Source organism: Orcinus orca, chromosome 4, assembly GCF_937001465.1.
Source record: "Orcinus orca chromosome 4, mOrcOrc1.1, whole genome shotgun sequence".
Classification (NCBI taxonomy): domain Eukaryota; kingdom Metazoa; phylum Chordata; class Mammalia; order Artiodactyla; family Delphinidae; genus Orcinus; species Orcinus orca.
Window position 1 is genome coordinate 127,998,978 of NC_064562.1, and position 27,856 is coordinate 128,026,833.

The 27,856-nt window shown below is 38.3% G+C and overlaps 1 protein-coding gene across 39 annotated transcripts in view; it reads right to left on the reverse strand.

Annotated features, from left to right (window-relative positions):
• Positions 1-4,297: 4,297 nt before the first annotated feature.
• Positions 4,298-27,856, reverse strand: part of CAMK2D (calcium/calmodulin dependent protein kinase II delta) — a 273,998-nt gene continuing 250,439 nt past the window's right edge. For 18 of the 39 annotated variants that reach the window (XM_049708877.1, XM_049708866.1, XM_049708875.1 and 15 more), the window contains 5 exons: positions 16,481-16,556; positions 11,673-11,767; positions 9,538-9,766; positions 9,063-9,109; positions 4,298-6,363 (listed from right to left, as the gene is read on the reverse strand). In XM_049708877.1, coding sequence (XP_049564834.1) covers positions 6,272-6,363; positions 9,063-9,109; positions 9,538-9,766; positions 11,673-11,767; positions 16,481-16,556 — 539 coding nt within the window. In that variant the 3' untranslated portion in view covers positions 4,298-6,271. Of the gene's footprint in view, positions 6,364-7,521; positions 7,618-9,062; positions 9,110-9,537; positions 9,767-11,672; positions 11,768-16,480; positions 16,557-27,856 lie in introns of all 39 variants that reach the window. The other 21 variants (XM_049708876.1, XM_049708886.1, XM_049708887.1 and 18 more) reach the window with 3 other exon arrangements.

Below are 27,856 nucleotides of genomic sequence, written 5' to 3' on the forward strand. Positions count from 1 at the left end.
CTTAGTTGTTATACTCCCCCGGGCTTGACACCCCACTTTCCTACTTTACTTATTTAAAGTGATAAAGAAAGAAAAACAGCACTGAGGAAATTGATCACTAAATGTGGTTTCAGGCACGAAGTGTTCTTTACTTTTTTTTTTTTCCCCGAGGTTTTCACTGAAGTTTGGGCAGGGTGTCTGGAGGGCTTAAATGGGCCCTTTTTGGGGACTGGAGTTCTTGGAAGAACTTGCAATGGAGTGAAATGACTAAACTTTCCTACTCCCGAAGAGTTCTGTGGGGGGAGAATTCTCTAGCGCTGAATTCACTGGGCACATCAGGAATATAACAAGAGAGAGGCTTCTGTGGATGAGATGTAGTTTGGAGGAGATAACGATTCATTTTCCTTTTTTTCCCCACCATTCTCATTACATGCATAGAATAGCAGCTTTAAAGGGGTCGATAAAAACAAAGACTTTTTTTGACATTCCCAATGTATTTGTTATACGACAATATTTGTTCCTAAACTTTTTGAAAGTTTGATCCAGTCTCTGTGCAGGTCTCCTCCCTTCCGTAGACACCCATAGTCTAAGGGGAAATAGCCCACCCCTAGCCCTGGAGCAGGTCCTTATCAGTCTAAGCTGAACTGGGTAAGGCATGTGACCTAAGAAATATTTCTCTGCTGGGGGGTGAGGGGTGGCAGGTAGAGGAGGGAGAGAGCAATCCAACCTTCCATTGGATGTTGTCCTGTCCGGATGTGTCACTAGAAGCCATGTCATGTATTTTGGGACCGTGAGGTCTTTTAAACTGGATTATAAAGTTTATACCCTTGGAAGGGCAAGCTGAAAAATGTTTATGTTGTTGTCACTGAATTTATCAGGTTGTTTATCCAGATTGTTTATCAACCCTAGAACTAATTCATCCATCTCTCGTTCTGTGAAATAATGTATCTTCCTTGTTAAGCTATTTGGAATTGTTTTCTGTTCCTTGCAGCCTAAAAAAGTTCCAAATTTGTACATTGATGCTGAAAGTTTATTCTTTAAAGTTTTTTTTTTCTTTCTTCAAGTAATTATGATGTAGGCAGTTTACAACCCTTGGCGTTACTCTGAGGCAACTCATATATGGGCTGGGAGCCTCAGCTTTTCTAACTGTAAAAGAGGAGAGCAATTCATTAACTTATTTGTTCAACTACAAATTATTAAGCACCTACTAACACAGTTCTACGAGCGGGGAATGTATCATGAACAAGAAAGACAAAAATTTCCACCCTCATAAAATAGATAAAATGAGGAAACCATATGTTAAATAGTCATTGTAAGGAGAAAAAAAAAAATTGGGGAAGGAGGATATGAAGTGTCCTGTAGGAGAGTTAGGTCTGAAGTCTTGGATAAGATGGTCAGGGAAGGCTTTACTGAGAAAGTGACTATATTTTGCAAACAAATAAGTAAGTGAAGGAGACAGCCACTGGATCTCTGAGGAAGAGTGTTTCAACACAGGAAAAGGCAAGTGCAAAGGCCCTGAGGTGGGAGCATCCGTAAAGGTAACAGGGAGCAGTATCAGGTACAGCCTCAAAGGCCACTCTCAGGACTTTGGTTTTCACTCTGAGTGATAAGGGGAACTACTGGAGGGTTTTGTGCAGAGAAGTGACATGCTTTGACTTCTATTTTAACAGGCTCATTTCTAGCTGCTACATCAAGAGTAAACAGAAGAGAGATAAGAGTAGCTGAGAATCCAATTAGGGGGCTATTCCAATAGTATAGAGAACACGAAGGTGATTTGGCCCAAGGGAGGTAGCAGAAGCCATTGTCAGAAGTGGTCAGATTCTGGTTATAATTTGGAGGTAAAAATGACGGGATTTCAAATAGAGGAATTAAGAGAGAGACCAAGATTTCTGGCCTGATCAGAGGAAGAGTTAAATTGCCAATTCTTGAGATATGGAAACAGCTGTAAGGGGAGGTTTTGGCACAGCCGATTAAAAGCTCGGCTTTGGACATTTTGGGATGCCTAGTAGATCTGCAAGGTAGATTTTAGGTAGGCAGTTGGATCTACATGTTTGGAGTTTAAGAGAGTCATCCAGGCTGGAGATAACGACGTATCTGAGAGTCATTAACATAATTTAAAGTCATTGAGATTGGGTGTAATTATCCTGGGAGTGAGTGAATATAGAAAAACTAGAAGCGTTCCAAAATTTAAAAGCCAGGCTGTTGAAAAGGGACCAGGTAGAGATTGGGAAGAAGCATCTAGAACGGTAGGAAGAAAGTTGGGCAAGTGTATTGTCTGAAGGACAAGAGAAAAATGTTTCAAGATTGAGACAGGAAGCTGTGTCAAATGCTGCTGAGAGCAGGTAAAATGAACACTGAACATTGGTCCCTGGAATGAATGACACGGTGGTCATCGGTGACTTTGGGAGAACCTGCTTTGTGGATTCGTGAGGGTGGGCTTAAGGGGACAGGAGGAGAGAGGTGGCAGACAGCAAGCGCATGCAGGCCTTTCAAGGAGTCTGGACATGAAGGAAAGAAACGGGGCGTTGGCGGGGATGTCTAGTGTAGAGGAAGCGATTTATGATGACGGGGTGCAGCGGGGAGACTTGCGATGCCTGCCAGCAGGTGTGAAGGGGAAGGGTGTCGGCCTCTGCCAGGTGCACAAACTATTTCCACAGCAACGGGAGAGAAGGCCAGGTGCTGCGTAGACAGAGATGCAGAGATGGCTTTATTTCTTGCTGTGAAGTCAGAAGCCGGGTCCTCAGGAGAACATTTCAGCTTATTTTGAGAATTGTTTTATTTGACAGAAAAGCAGAAGTACCGTAAATACTTCGTGCTGCTCTCTCGGGCCAAGGTGGTTTATGACTGCTTATTGTTCCGGTCACGGACACATGGTTTAGTGTGCTGATATTCAGTATCTTTTTTTTTTAAATAAATATATATTCTCACTTTCATCTGACAAAGGAGACCATGGAAACTGAAACATTTGTAGAAGCCAGTAGAATTTTATTTAATGAAATCACTCAAAGGTTGTGCTTTCTGTGTTCACCCTTACATTATATATAGTTTTTATTTACAGAGATTCAAAATTTCAGTTACTTTAGGCTAAGATTCCTTGAATTTCCCTAGAATATACTGATTTACTCCATTTCATTTTCCCTACTTTCGGCTAGATTACTACCTCGCTATTCCTCATTTTGCTGCTGAGACATTTGAATATGAGTATATCCTTAGCAATATCAGTAAATCTACCTAAACAGGGCAGCTCATATCAAAACAAGAGTTCTATACGCTTCTGAGTAAGGAATAACTAGAACATTGGGAGTATTACTATCAGTGATTAGAACAGTTAGAGCTGCTACCATTTAATATTTACCACCAAACATTATTCTAGGTACTCTGTACCTATTATTCCTAACCTTCACAATATCCTTATTGTTTTTTTTCTTCTCATTTTATAAACACAAAAACGAAGGTTCAGAGGGAAGAGGCAAATTGCTCAGAGTGTCAAAGACAACAACGACAGAACCGAACAATAAACCCAGGACTCCGATTGCACTGTGAGTTTCCCATTTATGGTTTGGCCATGGTTCAGCAACTACTAACAACGTCTCCCTTCCTGGCTCTTATATGGAGCCACGGATACAAACACACAGTTCTTGCCTAGAGAGGCATTACTCCAGCAGAGAACACACAAAGATGTATTTCCAAAACAATGTGGTTGGCGGAAGAGTTGAACACAAAGTATGGTCAGTACTGAGAGAGAGAGAGAGAGAGCTTAGAGCATGGTCTAGGGAGGTTTGCTGGAGGGGATGATAGTCTAAATTGAATTTCAAGGAATGAGTAAGAATTAGATTGAAGAAGTAGGGGAAGAATATTCTAGAAACATAAACGTGTGGTGCTTTTAATAAACTGAAAGAAGTTGAGTACTTCTGTACACTCAAGTTCAAGTTGAGGGGTAGCGGGAGATGAGGCGCTTGCCTATATATTGGAGATGATAACATAGAAGTATTATATGGTCGGATTTGGGTTAAAAATGGAATCTAGCTAGCAGCCATGAGAAGGATGGAGTGGAAGGCACATTGAGAAATTTTTAGGACTCTTGTTTTAACTGCTTTGTTCTCAGAAAAATTTCCCTAGGAGAGACAGATTTTGTGCACACAGTAACTTGTCATTATCATCACCAAGTACGTTCCTAGAAGGAAGCTCAGTTCAGTAGCTTCATCTTTATGTCAAAGGTAAATTATGGACTAATGAGACCACATAGTGCCATTGGCACTAGCCAGCATCACACATGCATAAATAAATACAGTACCTCTTAAAAATAAAAATGGACACATTGTCAGCAGAAATCACAAATTTATTAACTCTTAAATATATCAATCAGTCATTTACCATTATGGCAAGAAATATATACAGTGTCCCACGGTAAACTGCAGTGTTTCAAAATGAGAGAAGATAATTAATAAATGTGTAATTCAATTGTGGTGGAGAGAACAAATCACAATTTCCTCACGTCTTAGTGCGGAAGACAAACTTGATCTACAGTAATAATACTTCAACACCACATGCTAAAAGTGTAAAAAAAAAAAAAACACTCTATACCTATTTTGTTAAAAAATACATGTATGCCACGTATAGCTGCTGCACAAAAAGGTAAAAGAAATTAAAAAGGGAAAAATGAGGCCATTATTTTTTTCACAGATCTCATTGGCAGGTTAACATGGCCCAATACATTTACTGTATATATTTATTTTATTTTAAATATATATTGTTTTAAATCGTGTAATAATTATCAGAAAAGCTTCAATCCATCTACCATACATCCACTAGCAACAATATCTAAGGTGATTAGTAATCAACACAGAAAGGTGAAATGAGAGAAAAGAGGGAGGGTTGATGTTTTTATTTTTTTGCTTCTGCTTTAAAAATAGGCTTCTGGGGATTGTGAATTACTATTGTTAAAATAACGCTGATGAAGATACCATGCACTATAAAGCATTTCAGGGAGGAGAAAAAGCCCCACAGGAATTGAATAAACAAAGGAGAAATGAGAACCACAGAGAAAACAGGGACAATCCCTCCCGCCCCCCCCCCCTTTTTTAAATAGGAAAATGCTAACTCCTCGAAGGAAGATAATGTTACTCTGACACATGAGAGAAGCCGCAAAAGCACAAGTCACAGAGACAGAGTTCAAAACAAACACTTAGGAGAATGGAAAACACCCGCAGGCCTCTCTAACTTCAGAAAACTAGCCAGTGATGACGCAGGAGGCGCGCATCCTGCAAGGCAGAAGGAAGCGCCTTTGCACAAAATCCTGATCTACGACCAGCTTGGTACTCTCCTGGCAACTGCACCAATCAGCGAGACGTGGTGCAGGTACAGTAGGAACCTACTTGCTTTTATTATAAGTTTAAACAATTCTAATACCTCCAACATAGTTAGGATCCCTACGTCCAAACTCGAGCAGAATTACAAACTTTTGAAATCTTCTTGACATCATTTTTATGGGCCCAGAAGATGATCAAAGCACTAGTTTAGCCACCTCCAAAAGGCCTGTTTTTATTTTACCTTCATTATGCAAATTTCACTTTTCTCACACTACTAGACAAAAAGAGAAAAAAGAATGAAAAGCAGAAAAATATAAAGGAAGCAAACAAAAGTAATAAAGAAATAGGAGAAAATGAAGAAAAAAGAGCATAGGTTTGAGAAAGGAACAAAAAATTCAGCAAATTTCACCAGAACAGTGCAAGTATACCCTAAAGTGATCAAACTCGTCAATGACGTGAGTTTTTCCAGTTTACACAGTTTGACCAAAAAAGACATGACTTTAGGTAGTAGCAAACCCACCGATTCTCGCTTCCACATTCATAAGTGATTCTGCCCACGTATCAATCCCTTTAATTGTTAAACAGCAACACAGCTTTCAGTGACATATCAACCATTTCAACCAGGATCACACCAGGAAACTGAAGGTAATTTCTTTTCCCTTTTTTTGTTAAACAAAAAAGCTAAAACAGATGAACAGCAAAGAGTTTTTAAAAACTAACATTTCTGTTACAAACTGTCATTCAAAGAACGATAACTTTGAAGTCTGTTAAGTCTTGGCATAAGCAGAGAAACCGGATGAGTAGGTTTGTACTTGGAGTATTGTGGAATTTTGTCTGACCTCCCCCTATTGTTTGCCAACAGTGATTGAAGTTTGCATGGAACATCTCCATAGTTGAAGTGTAAACAATGTACAGGAAGGAATATATGACAAGATGATGCATCACATGTGCATTACACGTAGGACCTTCACAACTTCATGCACTCAGAAACATGCATGAAGAGGAGGAGAGGACGGCCCAGGGTTACCATCCAGGTGAGAACAGAGAATGCAGAAGTGGCACTGTTGATACTTAGCTGAAAGGAGAGAGGGGAGACATAAATTAAACTGTTTTACAAAGTAGCATCAAACTGCTTTGCCAAAGATTAGGCTAGGCTACGATTTTATAACTCAGCAGTTAAGTAACAGATCGAAAAGGCTACGTATAAGAGATCTTTGCTTGCAGTCATTAAAAGAGAAAATGCACAATGTTAAGCAATTAATATGGATCTTCTACTTGAATCTGCCAATTTGTCCACACAGAGCTAAGCTAAAAATAGACGGGGACTCAGGCTGCAAGCACATGATGAAATCTAAACATACAGTTCAAGCATTCATGTTTACCGGACAAATTAATAAATGAATAGCATTATTTGGTGGAAAGAGACGAAAAGTTTAAATGCATCCTTTAGCTTCTGTCATTATTCTTAGACTCTGTGGGAAATCAAACCTAGAAGTCAATTTTACAGCCTCAGAAGTAGGGAAAACACGATTATTCTTATTTAATTGGAGGTCTTCTTTCTTTAAACCAACAGCTGGGAGCACTACCTCTTCCAAGGTCTGACAAGGTTCAGTGCTTGCTTTGAGTGGGGAAAAAATTCACAACGGTACCACACATCTGAATTATTCTAATCCAAGGTAAGAAGCAAATCTTAGGAAATAACAATGCAGGCATGAATTGAATTACAGTCAACTTCCAATTATCCTCTGGAATTACTCGCTTTGTTTTAAATTTCAGCTTGACTTCCTCCTTGTGGTCAAATACTATTATACTCAGTCAGGCAGAGCCAATTAGTCTACGTATTAACCTTAGCCAAGGGCAGAACAGGAACTATAACCTCTTGTAAAACAGTAAGACTCCAAAAGAGCCTAGAGCCTGATATAAATTAGTTCTGGATAATTGAGAGTTGTCTGAATTGACCCAGAGAGAATTGACTTTTGATGTGAGAACTCCAGGATATTCCAAACCTGCCACAATCCATGTGCTGAAGGGAGGGTCTCCTCAGCACTTTAGTACCTTGAAAATATGGGTTATGCTACACAATGGTGCCAACCATTAGACTCAAGAGCTCATGCAAATATGGTTTTCACTGAAATAATGTGAGGAAATATCCTCAAAGGGAGGAAAAACAGCCATGCAGCTTTTCAGTCATTAGCTCCAATCACAAAGTATCATGGAGCAGGGTGTTACTTACAAGACCCACATGGGAATGGTTTTCAGGCCTTAGATGTTTTGCCACAAAGAGGTGCTTCCTGAGAAGTTTTCTTTCCCATTTGGAATACAAGATGGCCTATTAAGAGAAGCCCCATTTAAGCCACCTGGCATAAAATGAAGTTTTCTTAAATAGGCTCTATCCCATAAATACTTTAGGGAATTGCAGAAAAGCCTAACCTTCTAGTACTGAATGAATGTAATGCCTTCTGTATTAACTGGAAATTGGTGCTGTACCTCTTTGGGGTAAAAAACCCAGAAATGCACAAAAACAGGTGTCTTCATTATCGTTACATTCCTTTTGTCTTTCTCTTAATTACTTAGCTTTTTTTTTTTTTTGGAGTGAATTTCAACCTATTTTTTTTTTTTCCCTTACTGACCCACTTTTTACAAATCCAACAGTGATACATAATAAGGCTATAGAGAAGGCCATTGAAAACCACTGTGGTGGGACATTATTAAACTAAGACATTTTGATGGATTCTCCGGAGTGAGTTGAATGGCTGTTTGTGTGGCCTTGATTCCCCATCCCATGCCCCCCAGGTATTACCAGGTAATCCTGGTGAGAGAATCTGGAATGAGATCAGCAGCTGGCCGAGCTTCTACTGATTCTGAACACCCCTTCTTGTTCTCATCTCACCCCACTTTACTGACGCAACCTCAACACCCCTTCTTGTTCTCATCTCACCCCACTTTACTGATGCAACCTCAACCCCCATGATTCCCCTTGACTCGAGCTGGAGCCAGCCTTCCTTACTGACAATCCTCTACCACAGGAAGCTAACGTCTGACCCTGTGCTTTTCCTCATGATGCTCCTTGAACTTGGACTATCTTCCTTTTGTTCTTTCTATCCTTCCATTTCTCCAAATTCCACTCCTCACTTAAGACCTTGTTCAAAATTCTTTTATACACAGTATACTTCCAAACTGTTATAAACAGTTTGCTACATTAGTCATTCATTCCCTTCTACACTGAAGTTGATTATAAACTTTGTTTTTTCTTTGGTATTGGTGATTGATAAGTTGCTTTCTAAACTAGAATATAAGTTCCTTAAGGGCAACATCTTTCACCTTGCATTTTACCTGGCACATTTTACCTGCACCTATGTGATGTGCAGTAAATGTCTAATTATTGATTGGAAGAGCAAACATGGCATCTGAGGTAGAGTGGTGTAGTGAGAAAGATGCTGAAATACCTAATACTTGCATCTTAAATGCTGTATTTCATACATTTCTCATAATTGAGCACCAGCAGAAGAAAACCTATGAAATGAAGCTCCTGATATTATACAGTCTCCCCACAGTATCTGGGGGGGGGGGATTGGTTTCAGAACCCCCGAGGATATCAAAATTTGCAGATGCTTAAGTTTCTTATTAAAATGGCACAGTATTTCATATAACCTACACACATCCTCCCATATACTTTAAATAATCTCTAGTTTACTTAGAATACCTAACACAATGTAAATGCTACGTAAATAGTTCCCTGCAAGACAAATTTAAGTTGTGCTTTTTGAAACTTACTGGAATTTCTCCACCCCTGAAAATTTTTGATCTCAGGCTGGTTGAATCTGTGTGTAAGGAAACCATGGATAAGGAGGGTCAACTGTATTGGTCATTTTAGAAACTTTTCCCCCTAATTTTTCCCCTTCCTCTGCCAATTGTGACAATGAAGTCATAAATAGTTTACCTTATTACATGAATTCTCCCTGATTTAACCATAAGAGAAATCAGCATAATAGGGTATCCTCTAATTCCTGTCTAAAACTATTGTGTACTTTCTAGGGCAAGTTTCAACCCACAAAAGGCTAGTCTGATTGATCTTTCTGGAGAATTACAGACTGCTTCTCATGAAACATTAATTCCCACCAGTGTAACTGACCACTAAATGACCACTAGCATTAAATAACAGATGCCATGCTATTAACAATGGAATAAGTAAAAGACGGTGTGACCAGGGGTATATTAACAAAGAAGCTGACAGCCTGGAAATATTTACTTGATGGGTACTGTTCGCGACCCCGAGCGATGAAAATGAACATTCTGCCACTTTCCATCCCGGCGGTGCCACACACGTGTCTCTTCTGACTGCATTGTTTTTGGCATTCCGCTGCCATCCATGTACTGTGTGAGCCTAATGTATGCTATGCAGGCAGCATCATCGCCTACCAGATGTACATGGGGGTTCAGGATAATAGTGTGGATTGGTTTATTGCTTTTGGACAAAGCTGAAAGAGAACAACATGGAAAAGAGAATTTAGTTTCTATGTAAAGTAAACCAAAACCAATAATAACTTCAGTTGGGACCAATAAATAGAATGCCATTCATTCATTCAACTATTAGTTCTTTGCATTAATTGAATGCCTGGTACTGTGCAAAGTCTAAAGAAAAAGAGAGCAGAAGTAAATACAGTCATTATTTTCTTTGACTCCCTTTGTAGTTAAATTGTATGCCACTCTGAAAACTTTGAGAAAGCTGGAGAGACATATTTATTTTGGGAAGTGGTTAGAAACAAGCCATAATATGAATAGAGATGGAGAAGGGCTGGCCCAGGTACATGGAGCAGTTCCTGTCTTTCCAATGAAGGAACCACTGGGGCAGTTGACAGGGTATCCTGTGGGCTTGTTCATTTTTTTGGTTAGTTGGTGAAGTACATGGGACAAGGGGAACATATCAAGCATGGAGACTGCTGTCTCCTAAACAGGCTGGTCATAGTGTGACTCTGATTCCCCATCTCATCCTGTGGCTCCTTTATTTAGTAGCATCCATTCTATGTTAGTCCAGCTGTGGTTATCCAGTAAAAACTCACTCAAAATTTGGTGTTGGCCATATAGCCTGATTCTGATTCTCTAGCTCTTTTCTTTGGTTGAGCAGCCCTCACTAGGCTCCAGCCTTTGTTGTTTTGACAATAGCTATTTATTCTAGTTATTCAATGACTGAGATAGGAAGATTTAGTGCAGATAATTGATTGATGATGCTACTCTCTTAGATCACTAAAACAGGTAGAACTGTTTTACCTGTTAACCAAACACGTCCTCCATTTTCAGAAAAGATCTGAATAAATTACTAAGTGCTACAGTCATGTAAAAAAGAATATCCCATTATGAAGAATATGTATTTATGGAAAGTAATGATGTACAGTGTTATGTTGAGGTAAGTTAAAATATTAATGGGTTAATTATTCTTTTACTACAGGTGAGATGGTGTCAATCGAGAGTCAACTGAAGAAAAACATTATGAGATGCTGTCAGTCACAGTGCGGGATGGAACAGAGAGAACAGGAGAACACTTACTGAAGCTTTGTTAAGGCCAATTTACCACATAGTTATCTTTGCTTGCAAATGTCTAGTGCATATAAGACAAAGCAATTCATTAAATGTAAAAATCCATGCCAAGGCAGACATTTTCAGTGCTTATAATTACTGGACGTGAGCTTGATTATCCTAATCATTACTACAATTCCTTTTAAATTCATCAAAATCTCACTGCAAAAGGTGAATTCCCTCCCTGCATGATACCTAATGTCATTAAGTGTGAGGGAAAGGAGCATAAAAGAAACTTCTGGTCTACACTTTTCTTGGTGACCTGAAGGAATTCTGCAGGAGTTTCTTTTGTCACTTTCTTTCCTCTGAGACCATTAAAATTCTTGTAATTGGAACTGAAATATTTATCTGATTACTCATCTTCATTTATATTTTACCTTGAAAAGGAGCATTAATTATGCTTGAAAGCCCTCCTCTATGTCAAATATTCTGGCATGCTGTGTTTTTTTTAATCTTTTCATATACAAACAATGTTTTATGAAAACCATTTTCATAAAACAATGTTTTATGAAAAATTCAACAATTTTTGGTCACTCATTTCACAGCTTATATTATACATTCACTGGGACTTCTATGGGGTATATTCAATCAACATCACTTTTTTATATAAACATACTTTTCAAAACATATAAAACTCTTTAAGGCTGTCATGTTTTTCAATTTCAAATACAAAAATATAAAAATACGATGCAAAATGCTGGACTAAGGTAAAAACTCTCATTGCAGCAAAGAGCCAAAGAATCTGTAAATTTGGGAGAAATTCAAAGAGAATTTGGAAAAGGCATGATATTAAATTTAGAATAAATGTACCATTCTCAAAGTAGAATCGATGGAAGTCCATCCCTTCCACTAAATTACCCAAAGCTTCAGGTTCAAAAGCAGTAAGGCCTGGGTCACAGATTTTCCTGTAGGAAAAAAAAATAAATAAATGAGTTAATGTATTTCGTTGTTTCACAATATCTATTCTTATTTATCAGCCAATGAAGGAGTTTTTTTAAAAATATAAAATTTCTATCACAGGGCTTGGCAAGGCGGTTTGAGGAGCAGACCCTAAAAAGGAATATTGCAGAGACCTCAGACAGGGGCGAGACAATAAAACCAGCTCCAGCAGGCGGTAATCTATCACACTTTAGGAAGTTTCCTTTTTTAAAATGCCTACTTTTCAATTTCCAAGGTGAACTCTCTAGGCTTTCCCCAGTTTTTCTAATTCCCTAGTTTTTTAGTTGTTATAAGTTTATTATTTTTTAAATGCTCTCCAAGTCCAAGCTACCCTCCAAGTCCTATAAAATCAACTTTGGCTCTGAAATTAAATACTTTTGGAATAATTTTTGACATCATCTACATTCATATCAAACATGTATATATGATTGATTTGAAGGCAGGTGTCACATCCTACACTTTCTGGCAATGTCTGACAGACTTAAGTAACCTTTAATTAACAAGCTTAATTAACTTAAAATTAATGAGAGATTCAAATGCACATTAGTTTTCTTTTTAATCCTAGAAATGTAATTCAAGAAAAACATATACTATTTTAAATATTCAGAGAAAGCCAATGGGCTTTCTTGGAAAATTTTATTTATTCAATGAAGAATTGTTAAACACCTACTATGTAGCAGATATTCTTTGAAACAATTATAACACAACAATTAATAATGGAATGGAAATAAATACGAAGTGCTCAAAAACCAGATGACATATATGTGAGAAAGGAAAGTTGAGCTGGGCTTTCTGGAATGAGTAGGAGTTTTCCAGGTGTGTGGAAGGGGGTAGGCAGAGGAGGGCAGCAAGTACAATGGCAGAGTATGGTTGGGGAATGATGGGTAGTTGCTTGATATGGTGAGCACTGGGTCTGGGCATGTTTATAAGTCCCGTGGAAACAGAGGAGAAAATATTTCCTTGGGCCTGTGGTGATCAGCTTAGGCTTCTCACAGAAGGGGCCGTAAAATCTGGATTTGAAGAATTAGTAGTTCACAAAGTTAGATAAAAGGAATACGTACTGAAAGATTTTGGATCATTTATTAATTTGGTGGGGCTACATCTAATTTCGTATGGAAATTGCCCATTTGGGAGGAAAAATGTTTTAACTGTTCAACAGAAATGCAAGTTTCAAAAGCCTCACTCATTATGGTTCTTGAACGTATGGTTCACAGAATTTTGGAACTGATTTTTTTTTTAAGAATACTTTTAAAGTAAAAAATCACAGTGGTTATTCGTTGTGATAAAGAAAGCCTTAGTTGCGGGTGGGGTGGGTGTGGGTGGGGATTTTAAACTTTGCCTCAGACTTCCTGGGGGGCAGGTATTAAGGCTCAAAGTTAAATATTCATAATCTCTAAGTAGTAAAATGGGAAAAACAGTGTTCCCATGGTAACAGGACTTTATTCTGCCAGGGGCTATTACTTTATCTATAAATATGACTTTTGGTTGTCAACATTAGTGAATCAAAATTTTTTACTACTTTATATCAGCACCAAAATCACCTGAGAGGGGCTTCCCTGGTGGCGCAGCGGTTGAGAATCTGCCTGCTAATGCAGGGGACACGGGTTCAAGCCCTGGTCTGGGAGGATCCCACATGCTGCGGAGCAACTAGGCCCGTGAGCCACAACTACTGAGCCTGCGCGTCTGGAGCCTGTGCTCCACAACAAGAGAGTCCGCGATAGTGAGAGGCCCGTGCACCGCGATGGAGCCTGCGCGTCTGGAGCCTGTGCTCCACAACAAGAGAGTCCGCGATAGTGAGAGGCCCGTGCACCGCGATGAAGAGTGGCCCCCGCTTGCCAAAACTAGAGAAAGCCCTCACACAGAAACGAAGACCCAACACAGCAAAAATAAATAAATTAATTAATAAACTCCTATCCCCAACATCATAAAAAAAAAAAGTCACCTGAGAATCACTGTACTATGATGGACCTTTTTACCCAGCCGTTGAGTCAAAATACTTGAAAACTTGTTCATGTGTTCTTTCTCTCTCTCATATGTTTCTTCTATGTAAGTAATGTATGTATGTATCTCTCTCTCTCCTATCACAGGCTTTGGATTAATAAAAGATTCACAAAGCTGCCACTTGACCTGTGGGTGTGTATGCTCTGAACAGGTGTTCTAAGGACCAGCTGACAGGGCTGTACCAATACATTCTACCAGGCAAAAAGCTCCCAAATGCAAGGTCCTCTTGGATTACCCCTGGGTCTGAGTGTACAAAATCAAGCCAGATTACAGGCAAAGGAATTCGTAAACTGATGCGATTCCAAGGAATTGCATTATTTAAAATACCCTATTTTAAAGTGTCAGAATATAGGAAACGCTATATTTTGCCACTTTTTCCTGGCTAACAACACCAACAAGACACACTCTACCAATCCGCAGGGGAATGTTATTCCAAAAGATTTTTATCCTAAGTATATTATATTTGAAGAATCATATTGGGTCTAACAAAGTTATATCAGCAAAAAGAATAAAAGGGAACAGGTCTTACGGCACAGAATTCTAAACAGCTCTTTAACAACTGTTCAACTGTTTAATTCTCTGACAACAAACAGTGTTCTTTTAAACTCCATTTCTTACTATTTGTTTCATTCTAAGTATACTTTTATTAGGTCCTGTTAAAGAATTGATAAACACAAATACATATATATGTATATACTTATGTTTGTATGTATTTGCACACACATTAATTTATAAGAAGCAGTCCTGGATTTAATTTAGTTCTTATATTCAGTTACTCTCTTCCATATTTTATATTTGGCTAGCTATTTGTAACTGATGATAAAAAATATCTTCTTATTATACAAAACTTGGAAAGAAGCAGGAAATAAAAAACAGTTTCATCTCCCAGAGGCAATATCTTTTTTCCTTTTAAAAACCAATTTGTCATATTTCATTCTGTTTTTATATTTTCTCTTATGTAGTTGGAATAATTATGTACACACACGTTTATATCCTGCTTTATCTTCAGTGAATACTCATAAGCGTTTTGCCAGATCGCTAGAAATTCTGCATAAGTATCCACGGTTCCAAACACACCACAGATTAATGTTACCATAATGTTGGACATATAAGCTGTTTATAATTTTTCACTATTTTGAATATTGATTCCATAACTATCTTTGTTCACACTTTTTGTCCCTGTTTTAAATTCAAAATCCCATGTTAATTTTTTTTTTTTTTTTTTTGCGGTACGCGGGCCTCTCCCGTTGCGGAGCACAGGCTCCGGACGCGCAGGCTCAGCGGCCATGGCTCACGGGCCCAGCCGCTCCACGGCATGTGGGATCCTCCCAGACCGGGGCACGAACCTGTGTCCCCTGCATCGGCAGACAGACCCTCAACCACTGCGCCACCAGGAAAGCCCTAAATTTTTATAACTAGGAACATAGGGTTAAAGTAGTGATTTGAACCTTTGGAAACACTTCCTGGTATATAAATGCGACCCAAATCCCTGCTGTCACCACCACTCTGAAAGTCTGTCCCCATTTATACTCCATCAGGTGGTGGGAAAAGTCACTATTGTCCTGCAGTATCTGTGCCCCTTTGGTGATCAGCGGAGTTTTTATCTGTGCTGATTTGATCGGCAGAAAACCCTCCTTCAGATTTGCACACAACTAGTGGACATCAACATGCTTTCATTAGTTTACTTGTCATTCATATTTCCTCTTTTGCTAATCGCTCAGTTCCTTTACCTATTTTTCCACTTTTCAACCTTATCTTCTCAATCTAAATTAACTTTTGACATGTTTTACAAATATTTTTCTGTTTCTTTTTTGTCTTTTATTTTGGCTTTAAAAAAAATTAAAGTATATTAAGTTTCATCTATTTAGGTAGCCTAATCATTTCACTTTTTCATTTCACTGACTTCCCCTGCTTTTAAACTTAGATCTTTCCAACCAGAGATCAAACTCTTTTCTGCATTTAACACTTTCATTCAAGAGGACCTCACTAGTATGGTATAAGGGGAAAGCTGAGAACTGATTTTTTTCTCCACTCAAATAACTAACTTATTGACCCACGTTCTTTGCACAATAAGCCTTCACGCCCTATTTGAAAGCTTTACTTTTATTTGATCGAAGTGACTTCCTTTAATACCTATGGTAAACTTTAAATTTAACATTAGAACCCTTTCTTCAAATAAAATTTTATCTAAGAGGCAAACCCCTAAAAGAGATGAAGATAAAGTTGAGCTGTGCTGGCTGGAAAGGGAAAAGGCTGCCAGACGCTGCCTCCTAATCTCTTTCTCTGTCCCATCACCTCTGCAGAACTGCGAGGAAAAAGATCTCTTAAGCCAAGTGCACTATTTACGTGCTTTCGTGTTTCTTGTGTGTTTGCTCTCATGGATTGCTCTGCCTGGAATGCCTTCTCTCACATGGAGGTGCCAGAGGGTCAGGCTTCTGTGCACTGACAAAGAAATCCCCAATCTTCCTATCAGAAGTCTCATCTTCTCTCTCTGAAATCTTAATTACATTTATTTCTCTCCTAGAGGCACTTGAGTCATGTATACGTTGGAATGAAGCTATTGCGGGTGTATCAAACCTGGCGTTAAATATACACGAGTCAGGTACATTGAAGAATGCATTCATATAGAAGATACTTTGTCATATGCATGAAAGCAAAATAGATGTGCCTCTACTCACGTGTAAGCTTCAAAGTCCCCGTTGTTGATAGCTTCGATGAGTTGTTCAGTAACTTTGATAATCTCTTGCTTTCGTGCTAAAGGCAAAGATAAAGAGTTGGGTGAGAATAAAGGGCAAAAGCCATATAAAGTTACTCTAATGGTACTGCTGTTTTCCTTAAACAGGGTATTACCAGTTAAGACACATCCCTCTCAGAATCTTGGTGTTATCCTCTCTACAATCTTGCTGCTCAAGCGCACAGATCAACATTAGGTCCCTCTTCTGGGAGCCTGGCAGAAACACAGATTCTCAGGTCCTACTCCAGACCTACAGTTTCAGAATCTGTATTTTACCAGGACCCTCAGGTAAGCATGTTCACATTGGGGAAGTACTGCTGCCCTCCCTCTGTTAGGAAACAACAGTCACCCAGAAGGTCAAGGCTATATTTTAAAAAAGTAGTTCTTATTACCTTTACCAACATGATTGAGTTTACGAACATTCTTGTGTTATTTTAATCTATCTTCACAGTATAGCTGACATCTTGCATTGAGACATTTAACTTTAATTATTTGCATTTTTTTATTGTTCAGCTCAACTAACCCTACAAAAGAGGATGCTAACGCTGTAATTGCCATCATATTTAGATAAATAGCCTTCCATAAACTGTAAATTGGAAAAACAAGGTATGAATCAATGCTGTGGATGGAGATGGAAGTCCCCCCCCGTATGGCTGTCAACTCTGACAACAAACATGATTTGTTTCTATTTCTAGCCCATAATTGGTAAAATTATTAACAGTTGGCTTGGCTCAAATCCCACCTACTTCATCTGCCTCAAGTGTTCTTTCCCTTTGTGGAAAGCCTACCTTGTATTAGTCATTTGGCAATTAAGCATATACTATATACCATGACAACTTCTTTAGTTAAATTATTGTTTTAAATTGTTACTAAACTTGGTTTACTGTGTAATGTCTTCCTAGTTAAATTAAAAGCTCCCTGTGGGCAAAGAACATGTTATTTCTTTGTATCCTCGAAAAAGCTTTATCCAATGTCTTTAATAAAATAGATGCTCAATAAGTTGAATTTGATCAACTGATGTTGATAACCTTTTCCTGATTTCAGAACAGTATTCTCTTACTAAGGAAATAAAGGCATGAAATATTTTAAAAATTAAATTTAATTGAATTTTGTTTAAAGAACATTGTGATACTTTCTTAAATCACTGGAAATAAACTGGGGGTAATCACAAAAAGTTATTTCCATCTATCTTAGATAGGCTGCTATTCATCATAGAAAAAGCTGAAGTCTGGTTTTAGTTCTTATTGATTAAAGTCAACCAGTTTGCATTTTTAATGAATCTGATCTTTTTTTCAGCAAACTTAAAGTTTATATTCACTTTCAAAACTCCAGGTTATTCCCCTCATTACTGAACTGCAGGAGACTGAGCCCCCTTGGGCTTTGGCGACCCCATCTGGGCAGTGTTTATTTGTTGGTTGATTTTGCTGTGCTGGGTACTTCCTTTACCATTTGCTATCATTTTGTAACACACATGCTGACCCTTTTCCCTTGGGAAAATACAATGAATAAAGACTTATCGGTAAAAAAAAAAAAAAAAAAAAAAAAACCAAACACTCCAGGTTATCCAGGTTGTGATATTCCTTATTTAAAACAAATGTCCTGGTGCTTGGTGATCACCTAGATAGGAGGGATAGGTGATCACCTAGATAGGAAGGATAGGGAGGGTGGAAGGGACACGCAAGAGGGAGGAGCTGATTCACTTTGTTACAAAGCAGAAACTAATACATCATTGTAAAGCAATTATACTCCAATAAAGATGTAAAAAAAAAAAAAAACAAATGTTCTGTAAACCTAACTTGACTTTACTGAGATTATATGAGACTACCTTATAAAATATGATTTGTCCACAAATGGTTGCTAACAATGTCAAGGTTGATAATATCAAAAAATAATCTCCATACAGGTTAGATTCCATATTCAGTTATTTACATAATTTCATTTATATTGCAAAAAAATAACGTAAGGTTTCTTAGCTCCTATACACACCTAAAACATTTCTTGCCCATGATCATTTGATGAATGAATAGCTATAATATACCGAACATCAAAGCATACTGACAGAAGTAGTGGCAGGGAATAATTCTGTAATAGGGATGGTGCCAATGGCACAGTTTAGCTTAATTTAGTTAGGCAATAAGTGATTCATCTGTCTGTAGCGTCAACAGTATGAACATTTGGCAAAAACGCATGACAGCTGACCCAATTCTGGAATATAAAGGACACTGGTGCAGAGGAGCTCAGAAAATGAGATTAGAAAAATGTGACTACCAAAACTTCCTCCTCGTATTAAATCCTCATTTAAAACTAATAGATTTCTTAGGATGCTATGTGGCTAATAGGAAAAAAAACTACAGTTTAGAAAACAATGTTAATTTTTTAGAATAAAAGAAGGAAAAAATGAACATAAGATCACTGCCCTTTGAAGAGCTTCATTAGGCTAAGAGTTAGTTTACAAAGTGCGAACAGTTCTGGGTCACCTTCTGAAGTTCCTGAAAGTCTCTAGATTCCTTCAGAAGCATAATATCCAATTAGAAACATCAGTGTACATGGCCATGTCTCACTCTGAACCACTATGGAAACACTCATTAGCTCTTCAACAGTCTGCATCCTACAACTGGCTTAATTTTTGTCCTGCATAATCAAAGCAACACAAGTGGCCTTCTTAGTTCTTATTTTCAGAAACAGTGGTGCTGTAGCTGGCAGGACGGCACATGGGAAGTAGCCAGAAGGCTTCTGTGCTGCATCATCATGAAAGCAACGTGCCTCTCTTGGCTCAGGAGGGGCCTGGAACTCAGTAATCTTTAGAGTGCTTGTTTCCCTGGAGCAAAGGCGCTCGAGTGAGTCAGGGCAGCACATGACAGCTGACTCTTTAAAGGAAAGCAGAAGGCTGGGAATGAATCATTTGTATATAGAAGTCTGTTGTGGTTGGAACTGTTGCCACAGTGACCTAGAGGAAGAAGGAGGGTTTGATGCGAGCTGTATCTCCTCTCGCCAGCAGTGAGGCTGAGGAACAATCACTGCGCAAGGTACCTGGATGTCTATGTTCTGGGGGGAGGGGTCACTATCCTCTGGCCTTCCCTCTTCCTGAATGTCAAGTAATGGCCACTCCGGAAGTCAAAGTGGGGAGAGCTTGAGAGGTGTCACTAATTACCCTGAAGGCGAGGGAAGAGTGTACCAGTAAGGTGTTCCCTGAGTACCAGAAGCTTCTAACCTCATGGCTAGACACTTAATCACAGGGAACTGATTACCAAATAGTTTTATTTATAGAATTGAGGTGCTCAAGCCTATACCCACAGGTTCCAAAGTAGTTTCTGGGGATTTCCAGGTTCCTAGGGGAAAGGCAGGAGAGAAAAGCAAGCGGCAGAAATGCTCCAGATCCTGAGTGCGATTACTTTCCATGCAATTCTGCAAAAGAACTGAGAACACTGCCATGTTCAAATTCATATTTTTTGTCTCTTTATTGTTCTAAAGAAGCCTGGAAGAGAAAGATAAGAGTGTGAATGGGCCCAGTGTTTAAAAAAAAAACCAAACTCAAAAACCAAAAAAAAAAATATCCCTGGGAACCGAGAGTGATTATGTAATGAAACAACTGATAGATTTCAACATTTCTCAAGCATTATCAGATCTGAGCATCAGGACAATTCTCTGAGATATGCAGACCGATGTTACCTCTCTGGTTAACAGAGAAGTACAGAGTACAGGCACTGCCCAAAGGCACAGAGTTTGCTGATGACTCCTTTCTGCCATCTTGAAATACTCCCCTTTTTTTCTCTTTTCTCTGCTCTCATCATCTCACTCTCATTTGCAATGTGGACTTGAAACGTTTCAATTCCTTTTAAAGGCTCGGTCTGAGGCCCTCTTACCATATACTGTTATCCCTACGGTTCTATCTACACCAGTGTTCTAAATTGCTGTCTGTATCCCATGACTCCCAAATTGTTACCTTGTTTCTAGACTTTTCCTCCAGGTCTGTATGTCTGTGCCTATTTTGGAATCTCCGTTTGGAGATTAAAGATATTTAATGCGTCTGGAATCCAACATACCCTAAACTGAGCACATGAACTTCTGTTGCCACAAACCTATTTGCTCTTCCAGGGACCTCCATCCAGGTGAACGGCATCATCCACCCAGGTGCACGAGCCAGAAAGAAGCCTGAGGATCATTTTTGACTTTCTCACACCCTGACTCCGAATCCAATCCTTCAAGCCCTATTGATTTTGCCTTTTCAAGGCCTTACACATTAGTCCACTTCTTTTCTTCTTACCATCACTCCGGTACAAGCACCCATCATTTCTTGTCCAGAAAAATTATCTGAAGAGGGACTATGAAACCTCATATAATCTAAACCCTGTCCATCCCACCAGCCCCACTCAAAGGCTGCCTTACTTTATCCTCTACACCCCACCCATGGCGCCTTCTCTCAGCTATTCAAAATGACCATGGCATCGTAATCTACTCAGCTGCCTACACCAAAATCCTTGATGCCTCCTTTCAATTCCTCATACAGTTGATCACCGGCTCCTCTTTATTCATCCAAATCTTTCTCAGATCCATTTCTTCCTCTCTGGGCTCATTGCCATTGCTCTGATTCTGGCTGTCAGATGTTCCTAACCACTCCTGCCCTGATGTCTCCCCCTTCTCCTCCCATACCCTCTCCTCACCAGCCCCTCCACTCCTCACTGCTGCAGAATCATCCCTCTATAGAACAGAGCTGACCGTGCTGTTCCCCCACTCTCTGGAAGCCAAAGCTCACACTTGTTTGTTCTTTTTTGTTTTTGTTTTTGCGGTACCCGGGCCTCTCACTGTTGTGGCCTCTCCCATTGCGGCGCACAGGCTCCGGACGCGCAGGCTCAGCGGCCAAGGCTCACGGGCCCAGCCGCTCTGCGGCATGTGGGATCTTCCCGGACCGGGGCACGAACCCACGTCCCCTGCATCGGCAGGCGAACTCTCAACCACTGCGCCACCAGGGAAGCCCTGTTTGTTTGTTCTTTAAAGGTTTTCCTACTCTATTTTTTTCCAGCTTCATTTCCCGACACTTCTTTTCCCCCAGGGCTCCCACATAACCTATTCTACAGCTACACCAAGGGGCTCACTCTTTCCCAACTAGTCCTGGCTCATTGATAATTCTGTGCCTTTCCTCTCGCTGTTCCTTCTGCCTGGAAACTCTGTCTTCTGCCTGGAAATCTCCCTCAATACTTTGCTCCAATGTCACTTCTTCTGTATGGACTTTCCTGAGTGTTCCAGATGCAGCTATTCAATCTCACTGTGGTCCTCCTATAGCATTATCACAGGATGTTCACAGATCTGACCAGGACACGACCACTTTCTACCTTTTAACACCTAGTATTGAGTAAATGTCTCTGAATGCATGCACATATGAATACATAAATACATGGATAGACAATGTATATAAAGTTCTTTGTGCATTTTAATGCATTAGATAAATGCCAAGTATGGAGGTGATGATGATCATGTCTGGTAGCAGCCTGGCTGTGATTACGCTAACTGGAAAGGCATTCATGGGTCCTGCACATCTCAAAATCAGCAGAATTACCACCATATATGAGGCCACGGTATTTCCATGGGGAAGTAATCTGTATAGGTCTAGAAAGATTAAACTAGGCACATCTACCAATGTTTAAACTTATAATTTCTTTTAAGAGAGTTGAATGGAGAGAAGGAACCAAGTTATTTGAGCTCAGGCTTTTTCTGAACCTTTGTTCAGATTTTAAATTTATTAGTTTGAGGTGAAACTTTAATAATAAAACTTATTCAGAAGACTAGTTGGCCTACAATGAAACTTGGGTTAGGAAATAAACTGAATTTATACATGCAAATTGAGATTCACTAAAATGTTAGCAGAGTATCGAATATTAAAATCTTTTAGTGAACTGTGCCTAAAGATTTACTTATTCAGTGATCAAAAGTTGTTTAGCTTTTTTTATATGTATCATCTTAGCTTAGCAATTCTACTCATTTACTCTTTGTCAATATTTATTCTATTATTCTCTCACATAAATCGTACCCATGTTTTCTTTGGTCAGTCTCCCAAGGCAATAGAAATAAAAGCAAAAATAAACAAATGGGACCTAATCAAGTTTACAAGCTTTTGTACAGCAAAAGAAACCATAACAAAACAAAAAGACAACCTAGAGACTAGGAGAAAATATTTGCAAATAATGTGACCAGCAAGGGCTTAATTTCCAAAATATACAAACAGCTTATACAACTCAACAACCAAAAAACAAACAACCCAATTGAAAAATGGGCAGAAGACCTAAATAGACATTTCTCCCAAGAAGTCAAACCGATGGCCAACAAACACATGAAAGTATGCTCAACATCACTAATCATTAGAGAAATGCAAATCAAAACTACAATGAGGTATCACCTCACACTAGTCAGAATGGCCATCATCAGAAAAACTACAAACAATAAATGCTGGAGAGGGTGTGGAGAAAAGTGAACCTTCCTACATTGTTGGTGGGAATGTAAATTGGTACAGCCACTATGGAAAACAGTATGGAGATTCCTCAAAAAACTAAAAACAGAGTTGCCATATAATTCAGCAATCACACTCCTGGGTATATATCTGGACAAAACTGTAATTCAAAAATATACATGCAGCCCTATGTTCATAGCAGCACTATTCACAATAGTCAATATATGGAAACAACCTAAATGTCAACTGACAGATGAATAAAGATGTGATACATATATATAATGGAATACTACTCAGCCATCAAAAAGAACGAAATAATGCCATTTGCAGCAACGTGGATGGACCTAGAGATTACCATACCAAGTAAAGTAAGTCAAAAAGAGAAAGACAAATACCATATGATATCACTTATATGTGGAATCTAAAATATGACACAAACGAACCTATCTATGAAACAGAAACAGACACGCAGATGTAGAGAACAGACTTGTGGTTGCCAAGGTGGGTGGGGAGGAATGGACTGGGAGTTGGGATTAGCAGATGCAAACTATTGTATATAGAATGGATAAATAACATGGTCCTACTGTATAGCACAGGGAACTATATTCAATATCCTGTAATAAACCATATGGAAAAGAATATGAAAAAGAGTGTATATGTATGTATAACTGAATCACTTTGCTGTACAGCAGAAATTAACACATTATAAATCAACTATATTTCAATAAAATAAATTTAAAAATTTTGCTCTATTTAATTTAACTACTCCTTCCATGTTTCTCAGAGTTATTGGGTACCTGCCTGCCAGAGACTTGAAGGACAGGGAGGTTAAGTGACTTACTAAAGTCATCCAGCAAATTCAGAAGCTGTGCCAGGGCTGGAGATTTATCTGGCTGAGGTGCTGTCTGCTGTTTAATTCACTAATCTATGTTCCTTTCCAGCCCATAGTGCCTCATTCAATATTTTGAAATCATAAACTTAAATAAACTACCTAAATGTCTTTGAACTTCCTCTGGGAAGGTGACTGATGACTTAATTACTGAGCCAGAGTTGTAATTAATTAATACACCAGTTCCACAAAACTGGGTATCCCATGGTTTTATTGTCTTTTTCCATGCTGCCATTAACAAAAATAACTCTTGGGAATAGTTTTTATTTTAGGCAAATATACAAATTAGGATCATTTTCATGTTCTGGGTAGTTTTATAAAAAAAGGTGCCTATCAACTCAGCTATGTTTGGAGTTTCCTGTGCAATTAACAGCTTGTTTCTTAGTGACTATTTTTATTTCACTAGTTTGACATATTAGTTAATATTTAGGAGAGTAATTTCCATTATTTTGGCTTTTAAAATCAAAGTCATCGAAGATTCTGGAGTTGATTGGTTTAATACTCTATTATATAATATTTTATCCAAATATAACACCTGGAGATTACCAAGCTTCTAGTCAAGAATGCTTTTCAAGAAATTATTGTAAAGCTCACTTATCCATAATTCACTTGTTCAATAACACCAATATTCAGCCTTTTAATTGCTAGAGGCCCTCAAGATTTAAAAGATAAATTATTCAAATCATCTTTGTACTTTGCTCTATAAAAACCTAACTACTCTGAATTTCAAGGCGTAAATTGTTCATTGGGGAAGAAGTACTACTAGTCTTAGTCCTGTTAAATTGCTATGGTCTGACAGTAAATGATTAACAAATATTTAAGAACAGAAAAGTCTGGCATTGGGATCATTTAGTGTAAGTGAAAATAGGTTTAGATTTTTTTAAAAGATTTGTGAAGATATCATTGGGTTACAAAATATGGCTGTGTCATTCCTAAGATGAGTCTGAATCTGAAAAAAATATTTACTATTTTTTTTAAAGATTAAAGGATGTGTAAAGTATTTATAAAGATTTTCATTAAAAATGGCTGACATAAAACTTTCAGGGTCTAAAGAAGCTATATATAGTTATACAGAACATTTGCTGATATGAAAGAATTCAGTCCATCCACATTAAAGTAATTGGGTAACTTTTCTGCCACCTGCAGCTGACTTGCAGAAGCTAGAAATAGGACAACATTATGAATACCATTGAGTATTCTAAGTATTAAGATGTTTTATGAATTAGATAGGTGTGGTTCCACTTCCAGTTAAGAGTTGACGACACGGAAAAAAAAAGATTTTAAGAAACTGGTTCAAAGAATCATACCAACTGCTTAGATTTAAGATTAAAATTGTAGTCTCCGGGCATCAGGTGTATATATTTGCATGATAAGAGAAATACTAAGCATTCTCAAGAGGTATCTCTTTCTTCCACTGCAGAACCAAGGTGATGGTTAAAACTACTGTCTCAAAAGAAAAATCAGACTAAGAAAAGAGAGAATGAGACTTAGGATTTTTAAATATTTGGAAAGTTATTTTTTGCCTTGTTTTTGGGGGGCTTGTTTTGTCGTGAATGAAATCCAGCTTTCCCCAAATCTTGGAACTGTAATGATTCCAACTAACCCCTCCAATCAATTTTACATGATATTAGCCAAAACAGGGCATGTATCTTTCAGGTCAAAAGTAAATGCCAACCTGTTCATGCTCTGTCCTTCAGTATGGACAGGCAGTATAAAATATTGAGAAGAGTTAAAATCTTGTGCAGCCGTGAGTGTAGGCTTTATTTTTTTCAATGATTTCTACTGCTGTTGCTCAGCTTATAATTAATTTAGTTTCTCTTAAGTAACCTATTCCTTTAGAAAAAGTATAAAATTTGACTTCAATGAAAAACAGAATCCACTGTATGCTTAGATAAGTTTATTTATAACTCTACTTTCCTGAATAAGTTAACTGGTAGATTCATGAATGCTCCCTTGGACCAAGAATGCAGGAGCCTAGAAGGCTATCCGCCATGGTAGAGAACCGTCATATATCTTTGTTCATTTTGCAAAAAGCAAAAATAAAAAACGAACAGAAAGATACACCAAAATTAATTGAAGTGTGATGTCTTTGGATTTTTTTGAGAAAGCACCAGTTAGACTACAGTTAGAGTATAAAAAAATGTTATTCTGTGACTACATTTATTATTAAGTCCCATATATTTTTTAAAGGTCTTTTCCCCTTGTTTCCAGGTTCACACAAGTTCCTAAACGCATTTCAGTATTTCTCACACCAGTGTTTGCTTCAATGAGGTTGACACTAAGCAGTTTCCCCACCCACCACTGTACAGATCATACAGGTATTTTAATTATAAGAACATCATTTCACTTCTTTCTAAGTGTTAAACAATACTCATCTCATTCTGACCAATTTCCCTTGACGAGACTGACAAGATAAAACAGCAGATCTTACTACTGCTCAAGAATATGCAGCAGCATCTGCTCTCATTGTAATTCCATGCTTTCTAGCTAATTCTCATCTTCAGCAACTTTCATTGCAAAGTCTATCATTATCCAATCCATGCTTCCAGAATCATTGAATGGAAACTGCAAGAGCAGATCAGGTTTAGTGAAGTAGAAAAAAGAGAGGCCAATTCACGAAATATGTCATAGAACCCAGTCACACCACACATTGTTCAAAATAACTAGAGCATCTACAATCAACAGTAAATTAGGGAACTAGTGAAAAAAGTTAATGGAACAAATAACGTATCTATAGTTAAGGAATGTTTTTAATTTGGAAAATTATGGGAAATTAATAGCCTCTCTTGATAAGTCAACTGTATAATGCATTTGTCTACAGCATTGTAGATCTAAAGGTCAGGGCTCGATGTAATATATGTGCCTATATGCCTAACTTTGATGATCTGATAATTATTATAGCCTTCTGAGATGTCAGACCATGGATTGAAAAGGCAGAGCAGTAGTCAGTCTGGATAAATTTATAATGGGTTATCACAACTTGCAAGACATACTTAAGGTTTGGAGGAAAATAATCTATTTTCACCACACACACACACACACACACACACACACACTCACAAAATGATGTGAATTCCTGTAACTCTTCTCATGTCCCCATGCATTTGACAGAGAACAGTGACAAGACTCCTAGGACCAGGAGTCATTTCTGTGATTAGTTACTACATTTTTCAAAACTTAATTTGGGAGGGTGAAAATATCTTATCAGACCAAAAATTCTTCAATGAGTTTTCATGGCTAATGCTTTTTATTAAAGTGATATACCTCACACTGGCACTATATAACCGCTTTAGCTCTGGGATATTCTGATCTAAATTCAGCTTAGAAAACTGATTTAAAAGTATGTGGACCAAAAAGGTTGCCTACCATTTCAGTAAAGTACAAGAATGTTGTTGCCATCAAGCCATCAGACACTGCAGCCACCCCTGACGGTGCACCCTGAGGGGAATTCAGGATGGAAAAAACCAGGATACTGGCCCTAGATAGTTAAGATGCATATCAAAGGAATAATTTCAAGGAGCCCAGACTCTTGCATCTTCCCATACATACAAAGCACTAAATTCACTAACTTGGGATGTCTGTTTTCGTGTGTGTGTGTGTGTGTGTGTGTGTGTGTGTGTGTGTGATTAGCAGTAATCTTTTGATGCTCCACTAATTTTTTTTTTTTCCAGCAAAAACTTCTACATACCCTGGCTCTTCCCTTACCTCTTTGGGACACTTCCTCAGAGCTATCTGAGAGGCTGCCTCCCAGGCTATAGTCCTCAGTAAAGTCCTCGAACAAAACATAACTCTCAACTTTTAGATTGTGTAGTATTTTTTCCTGTTGACAAGTACTTGTTGGAATATCTTGGCCAAATTTTACAAGACCAGTAAATTTATTCTTGTTTTAATCAATGTGAGTATAGAAAGAATTACATTTATGAACTATATATTTCAGAACTAACAACATATTACTGTTGCTTTCATTTATTCTAGGATATATTATAAAT